The sequence below is a fragment of the Tarenaya hassleriana genome, unplaced genomic scaffold (genome assembly GCF_000463585.1).
Source record: "Tarenaya hassleriana unplaced genomic scaffold, ASM46358v1 Cleome15, whole genome shotgun sequence".
Classification (NCBI taxonomy): domain Eukaryota; kingdom Viridiplantae; phylum Streptophyta; class Magnoliopsida; order Brassicales; family Cleomaceae; genus Tarenaya; species Tarenaya hassleriana.
In genome coordinates, this window is record NW_010964923.1 from 2,440,787 (window position 1) to 2,448,555 (window position 7,769).

General features: G+C 40.3%; 3 protein-coding genes across 3 annotated transcripts in view; 2 read left to right on the top strand and 1 right to left on the bottom strand.

Annotated features, from left to right (window-relative positions):
* LOC104808976 overlaps positions 1-964 on the bottom strand; it is a 2,258-nt gene extending 1,294 nt beyond the window's left edge. Inside the window, exon 1 of the mRNA XM_010534847.1 lies at positions 640-964. Coding sequence (XP_010533149.1) covers positions 640-745 — 106 coding nt within the window. The 5' untranslated portion in view covers positions 746-964. The remainder of the gene's footprint in view (positions 1-639) is intronic.
* A 106-nt stretch (positions 965-1,070) lies between these two features.
* On the top strand, positions 1,071-2,717 carry LOC104809118. The gene is made up of 2 exons (XM_010535014.1): positions 1,071-2,298; positions 2,634-2,717. The coding sequence occupies exons 1-2, from the start codon at positions 1,071-1,073 to the stop codon at positions 2,666-2,668; spliced, it is 1,263 nt and encodes a 420-aa protein (XP_010533316.1). The 3' UTR covers positions 2,669-2,717.
* A 4,648-nt stretch (positions 2,718-7,365) lies between these two features.
* LOC104808977 (thylakoid lumenal 16.5 kDa protein, chloroplastic) overlaps positions 7,366-7,769 on the top strand; it is a 2,334-nt gene continuing 1,930 nt past the window's right edge. The window contains exon 1 of the mRNA XM_010534848.2: positions 7,366-7,762. Within this exon, the coding sequence (XP_010533150.1) occupies positions 7,465-7,762 (298 nt within the window). The 5' untranslated portion in view covers positions 7,366-7,464. The remainder of the gene's footprint in view (positions 7,763-7,769) is intronic.

Sequence of the window (7,769 nt, forward strand, 5' to 3'; positions counted from 1 at the left end):
TAGAACTTGAGATTTGTCGTTTTGATCTTTTCACTTTTCTCCATAACGGCATACAATGAAGAAGAAAACACTTCGATCCGTAAACCGAAAACCGACTGTGTATGTGATTAAGGCTATGAACAAGAATCGCAAAAAATGGTTGGCCAGAACTCATAAGCACAAGAAGAGATCAACATTCCCCCTTCTTACTCAAAACTCGGGTTTCCACTCCATCATTTCGATCCGAAATCCATAAAAACGAGTAACAATATCAACTAAAACATATCGAAAAGAGATCAACTGAACTTATGATTCCACTCCATTGTTAGTTCCAACATGGAAATGGTCAGAACGAACAAAGTCAACAAATCAAACTGATGTACTAACAGTTTTGGGGTAAAACCAGTGAGCACAAGAAGAGATCAACCTTTTTTCCGCCATGAAGAACACTGCTACTGATCCAATCCAACACACTCGTTGTTCAAGAAAAAGGAACAACAGATTCAACCCTTGATCAAGGATCTCCGGTTTTGATTTTGAACTCGATCAACTCAAGTCAAAATCTTTCATTCATATAGTAAACCAACTCCATCACCATTAAACTAGAAGCTCATAGTAGACGTGCCATTCACTGAGAGAGAGAGAGAGAGACGTAAGTACCAGAGAAACGAGGATGGACATGGTTCGGTTTCGTGCAAGAATCTGAATCTGCCGGCTTGTAATAAGCAGCTTTTACTTCTTCATCTCGACCTTTCTTAGAGTTCATATACCAATGGTTTGGTTATCTCGGTTATTTCTAGTTTTGGTTATCAAACCAACACTGGTTTAGCTGTTTTAATTCAAGCCACATAATTTTGACACCTGTATTTCTGTTTCGCATTTGTTAGGTTGTTGTAAATCTGTTTTTCATTAGATTCCTTTTCTAGTTGTATATAAACAGTGTAAAGGGAACGATTAATGCAAGTGAGAAAATTCAGAAACTTTTCAGTAAACTTTCTTTTCTGATTTCGTTTTCCATATGGTATCAGAGCGTGAATAGTCCTCTGCTCACTCTGTGATTTTCCCCTTCTCGCTATTTCTTTTGTTTATACATGGCGTCTTCACCAGAAATCGCAGAATCTATTCCCAGTTCCATTCCTCTGGGTTCGGCTTCTTCGAGCTCTTCGAATCCTCGGGATCCCTATTCCGATCCTCTTTTTCTACATGCTGCCGATTCGTCCAGCGTATTTCTCGTTTCGGAGAAGCTTCGGGGTGAGGCCAACTATGGCGTTTGGTCACGCGATGTTCGGAAGGCTCTTTTGGCCAAGAATAAGCTTGGTTTTATTCTCGGCACTCTGCCTCAACCAGTGGACAATGAGGAAGACTCAGGTTCGTGGTTACGTTGCAATGCTATGGTGGGTACTTGGTTGAACAACTCTGTTTCTCCAGAAATTCACACTTTGATCTCTTATATGGAAGATGCTCATGAAATCTGGACCCATTTACAGCGCTGTTTTCATCAGACTAACGTTTCTAAGATTTATAGCATTCAACATCAGATTGACAATTTGTATCAGGGTTCTCTTGATCTGAACACATATTTTACCAAATTAAATGCCTTATGGGAAGAGTTGAAACATTATGAGCCTTTGCCTGTCTGCTGCTGTAAGGGTTGTACTTGTGGGGGGTGCAAATGTCGTATTGCTGATCAGTGGTCAAGTCTGTTTGCTAGACGGAATGTTGTCCGTTTTCTGATGCGTTTGAATGATTCTTTCTCGGCTGCTAGACGTCAGATCTTGATGACTGACCCTTTACCTGATATTACCAGAGCTTTTAACCTTGTTGCTCAGGAAGAGCAGCAGAAACTTAATGTTTCGACCATACCAGATGCTGTTGCCTTCCAAACCACCACAAATACCTCCCGTTCTTCTTATGCTTTCCCTTCTTCCATTCCTCCCACCAAGCCTTCTATCCCTGTTTCTTCCAACTCTCGCCCTAGACCTGTTTGTTCACACTGTGGTATAACAGGACACGTTGTGTCTCGTTGCTTTCGTCTTCATGGCTATCCACCAGGCTATAAGACAAATTCTGGATGGAATCCCCGCTCACCCTCTAAACCTCGACCTCAGTCCTTTGATAAGTTTCAGACCAGGGTGAATATGGTTGATTCGGCTGTAGTTCCTACTGATACCTCAGCACGAGTTGTTTCCAGTGATCATGCAGGACAGAACACTTTGGAGCAGGTTCAGTCTCTTTTAGCTCAGCTGTTTTCTCAGCAAAAGGGTCAAGGTCCCTCTGTCATGGACTCAAATTTTGCTATGCCTACTCCACCCTCACCAGGTATTATACTTTCTCACTTTATTTCTTCCACCTCTGATTCATTTCTTACCTTTCCCTCGGCTGTTTGGATTTTAGACACAGAAGCTAGTACTCATGTTGGTTGTGATTTGGACTTGTTCTCTGAGATTCATGACATACCAGCTGTATCTGTATCACTCCCAAATCATACTTCCATTTCTGTTTCTCAATCTGGAACTGTTATACTTTCTCCTTCCATTACTCTGACTTCTGTCCTGTTTATTCCCTCTTTTCATTATAATCTTCTTAGTGTCAGCTCTTTAACTCAAGATGCTTCTTGTTCTGTGCATTTTTTTCGTGACTCTTACCTGATTCAGGACCATACTCGGGACTTGATGATTGGCAAGGGTAAACGAGTTCGAAATCTCTATATCTATGAGATGCAGCACACATCTCCATCGTCTGTCTCTGTGTCCAGCCTTTTATGCACTGCTCTTTCAGCTACAACTTTCGATCTTTGGCATCATCGTCTTGGCCATCCATCCGACGTCAGAGTTCACTCCCTCGCAAAGTCATCCCAGATTTCCTTTGTTCCTTCTGAAGATAGCTCACCTCCTTGTTCTGTGTGTCCACAAGCTAAACAAAAACGTCTGTCCTTTCCTGTTTCTTCTCATGTTTCTACTTTTCCTTTTGAGTTACTCCATGTTGACATATGGGGACCGTTTTCTCAGACAACCATTGATGGTCATCGCTTTTTTCTTTCAATTGTCGATGATTTCAGTCGTTGTACCTGGGTTTATCTTATGAAATCTAAAAGTGATGTTTTGCAAAAGTTTCCCGAGTTCATTGCTTTTGTTGAGAATCAATTTAATGCCTCAATCAAAAGTGTTCGCACTGACAATGCTCATGAACTTGCTTTCACTTCTTTGTTTGCCAAGAAAGGGATTCTTCATCAATTTTCTTGTCCATACACACCCCAACAAAATGCTATTGTTGAGAGAAAACATCAGCATATTCTCAATGTAGCTAGAGCTCTTCTTCTTCAATCCAATATCCCTCTAGCTTATTGGGGTGACTGTATTCTTACATCCGTTTATTTGATTAATCGAATCCCTTCTCCACTTTTGCAAAACAAATCCCCTTTCGAAATTCTAACTGGAAACACTCCTTCTTATTCTCATTTGCGTGTTTTCGGATGCCTTTGTTATGTCTCCACTTTATCCAAAGATAGAAATAAGTTCAGTCCCCGGGCTGTACCTTCTGTTTTTCTGGGCTATCCTCATGGAATCAAAGGATATAAAGTGCTTGATCTTGGTTCTAATGCTGTTCTTATTTCCAGAAATGTGGTTTTCCATGAATCAACATTTCCTTTTAAAGTTTCCTCTGTGTCTGAAACAGCATTACAACCTCTTTCACAATCTGTCTCTCCCTTCTTGTTTGAGACTGACATGTTCCCTGTCTCACGTCCTGTGCCTCCTTCTGCGTCTCCTTCCATTATGTCTTCTCCATCCTCGGATACAGATACTCCTGTTGTCACCCCTGAATCTTCAGATACAGTTCTCAGACCACAACGACAGTATAAGGCTCCTGCTTACCTTTCTGATTATCATTGTTACCATCTTCAAAACCATTCACCACCCCCACCCTCTCCAAATACTTTATACCCTTTATCATCCTATGTCTCATATGATAAACTTTCCTCAGCCTATAAAACCTTTGCCCTTAATATTTCTACCGAGCCAGAACCACAATCTTACACCCAGGCAGCAAAATTTGATAAATGGAGAGAGGCAATGTCCCTTGAGCTAGATGCTCTGGCTAGAACTAAAACCTGGTCTATAGTTGCTCTTCCAGAAGGAAAGCATGCAGTAGGCTGTCGATGGGTTTTTAAAACCAAGTATCATGCTGATGGCTCCATTGAAAGACACAAGGCTAGATTGGTGGCCAAGGGTTTTACACAATTGGAAGGTGTGGATTATTTAGAGACTTTTAGTCCTGTTGCGAAGATGACTACTGTCAGATTGTTGCTTGCCTTAGCTGCGAAATACAATTGGTTATTGAGCCAAATGGATGTTAGCAATGCCTTTTTGAATGGGGACCTAGATGAGGAGATCTACATGAAACTGCCGCCTGGCTATGCTGATCTTAAGGGGGAGAAAGTGTCTTCCAATGCTGTCTGCAAGTTACACAGATCTCTCTATGGCCTGAAACAGGCCTCGAGACAATGGAATCAAAGATTGTCTCGTGTACTTCTGGATGCAGGCTTCTTACAAGCTCAATCAGACAACTCCTTGTTTATCAAGAGGGCTGGTTCTCATATTGTAGCTGTCCTTATCTATGTTGATGACTTACTGATAACAGGAAACAATTCTAATATGATTTCAGATTTGAAGTCGACTTTGCACTCTGAGTTTCAGATTAAGGACCTGGGTGATCTTCATTATTTTCTTGGTTTGGAGATTGCTAGGTCAAAACAAGGCATAGCTATCTGTCAACGCAAGTACACCTTGGAATTACTTGAAGATTTCGGGATGCTTGGCTGTAAACCCATTGCTACACCAATGGATACTCGGGAAAAACTTGGGCAGGAGTCTGGTGAGTTACTCGATGACCCTCTGCTGTATCGTAAACTGATTGGCAAGCTGATTTATCTTGCCATAACTAGACCAGACATTAGTTTTTCTGTTACAAAGCTGAGCCAGTATATGTCCGCACCTCGGACAGCTCATCTTCAAGCAGGTTTTCGCGTTCTTCGTTATCTGAAACATAATCCTGCTCAGGGTCTTTTTTATTCTGCTGGGTCAGATACTAAGCTTAGTGCTTACACCGATGCCGACTGGGCTTCTTGCCCAGATTCTCGGAGGTCCGTTACTGGTTTCTGCGTCTTCTTTGGTAACTCGCTGATCTCGTGGAAATCCAAAAAGCAACAGACAATTTCCCGTAGCAGTGCTGAATCGGAGTATAGAGCTATGGCTCAAACTTCTTGTGAGTTGGTCTGGGTTCATACTCTGTTGCTGGAGCTTGGCATTTCTGTTTCGCAGCCTGTCTCATTATTCTGTGACAATCTTTCTGCTGTTCACATTGCCCACAATCCCGTCTTCCACGAGAGAACGAAGCACATTGAATTAGATTGTCATTATGTTCGGCAGCAAATCAAGTCGGGATTCCTCAAGCCTTTCCACATCTCAGCTTCTGATCAGTTAGCGGACATTTTGACAAAGCCTGTTGCAGTTGATCATCTTCGACGGCTCTCTTTCAAGATGGGAATACGAGACTTGTATTCTCCATCTTGAGGGGGAGTCTTAGAGTTCATATACCAATGGTTTGGTTATCTCGGTTATTTCTAGTTTTGGTTATCAAACCAACACTGGTTTAGCTGTTTTAATTCAAGCCACATAATTTTGACACCTGTATTTCTGTTTCGCATTTGTTAGGTTGTTGTAAATCTGTTTTTCATTAGATTCCTTTTCTAGTTGTATATAAACAGTGTAAAGGGAACGATTAATGCAAGTGAGAAAATTCAGAAACTTTTCAGTAAACTTTCTTTTCTGATTTCGTTTTCCATAACCTTGGCCGGGCACCTTCACCTTAGGATACACTGCAAAAGAACAGACTTTCAGGGGGAAACTTCATACCCAGATCCTGGTTTTTGTCGCACTCAATTCGTCACAAAAACTGAAAACTTTGGGATTAAACGTGACACAAACAAGCAAAATCGATCAAACCCAGAAAAATTCGAGCAAAACCCACTTGTTTTCTCTGCTCGAATCGCAATCTCAGCTGCTTGGGAACCGTGACAAGATTCTAGGGGAGAAGAAACAGGAGAAAACCCAGGAAAATTGGAGAAGCTGAAGAAGATATTCGAAGGAAAGTCTATTCAACGACGTCGAGGTTCAAAAATGGAATAATACAAAACAAGCCCTCTGTGCACTTTTGAGGTCAAAGATTTCACGCTACGCTACGTCCTCCTTTTTGGCTTTTATTTTTTTCAATTGCCTTTGTAAACGCTTTCGTGATTTTTTTATTATATAATATTTAAGAATAATTGTTGAAGTGGGAGAAATAAATGACTGTGAAGAAAGTTAAAAAAAAATTACTACACAACAAAAAATTACCCCACACAAAATTTTCATCTTCGGTTTGATCATTAAAAAAAAAGATGGACACGTAATTTTAGAATTACAAAAACATGAATACTAAATGCATATATAGAGAGGATATATTAGACTTAGATTTTTTTTTTTCATTTTGAGAAAAATTATTTATAATCTGATTGATTTTCATTTCCGTTTTCTTAGGTTTTGTTTATTTCACTAAAAATTATTTACTTTTTTTAAAAAATAGTTATATTTTTTTTATTAAAAAAATATAATTATTTAATATAAAATTTAATTTTAATACAATGAGATATTATTCATTCTAAAATATTTGAAAGAAAATATGTCTCCAATTATTTAACTATACATTTTTTTACCAGTAATATAATATTATAATTATACAACCAACCACATTTGACAATCTATGTAGCTTAGGATTTTGGATTATGCATTCACAATCTAAACATTTGTATATGGAGTTACACAATCCTCAAACTTAGAAATTTATGTAATCTTTCATACTCTTTTTTATCATTCATTACTCTTCCTCTCTAATCGGTCTATCTCCATCGGCATAAATAAGATTTTGTTTGCTTCAGATATTTGATATTACCGGATCGGTATTATGGCATGTATCCCGAATTTCGGTATGAAACTCGAGGTGAACATGTAGACTAAAATTCGAGTTCGAGTTTTGGTCGAATCTCGTAAATTCGAGTTCGATTTCTCTCGTCTAACACCTTTGACGCCTCCTTTTGTATTTTTCTTTCATCGGTCGAATATTTTACGGGTACCCGAATCCTCAATCTCATTGTATTCTGCAGATTTTCGAAATTTAGTTACCTGATTTTGGTATGATCGGTCGGATAATTCGAGGACAAAATCGGGTAACCGAAAAATCCGGTTAACTAACTAAACCGTGGAGTCCGCGCGTGTGTAAGGTAAGCAAGTGAAGAGAGCGAGTGAAAAAATGGAGTGTAGTCTCTGGACGAAGGAGAGAAGAAAATGATTGGACGAAAACAACACAACAATCCACCGAGACCTTATCACCACCATCGTCTTCTTCCCACCGAGAGAGAGAGAGAGAGAGTTTGCAGACGGCCCGAGAAAAATGGCGAAGACGCTGATCTCTTCAACCCTAAACCCATTTCTCTCTTCTTCTTCCTCTGCTTCGTCGTCGTCGAGAACCCAAGTCACCATTCTCAAGGCCTTCTCCAAGAACAACGGCATCCACACATCGTTGTCTGTTTTTCCGTCCATGCTCTGCGACAGAAGGGAACTGTCTCTAGGGTTTATGAGCAGTCTCGTGGTGGGTTTTCTCGCGGGCGGTGACAGAAGAAATCGCGACGCCAACGCGGCGATTCTAGAGGCCGATGACGACGAGGAGTTGCTGGAGAGAGTGAAGCAAGATCGGAA

Excerpts from the sequence above, each read along its gene's own strand:
- LOC104809118 (XM_010535014.1), top strand. The coding sequence starts at position 1,071 with ATGGCGTCTTCACCAGAAATCGCAGAATCTATTCCCAGTTCCATTCCT. Across the intron at positions 2,299-2,633 it reads GCCTACTCCACCCTCACCAG|GACCATACTCGGGACTTGAT; the intron begins GTATTATACTTT and ends TACCTGATTCAG.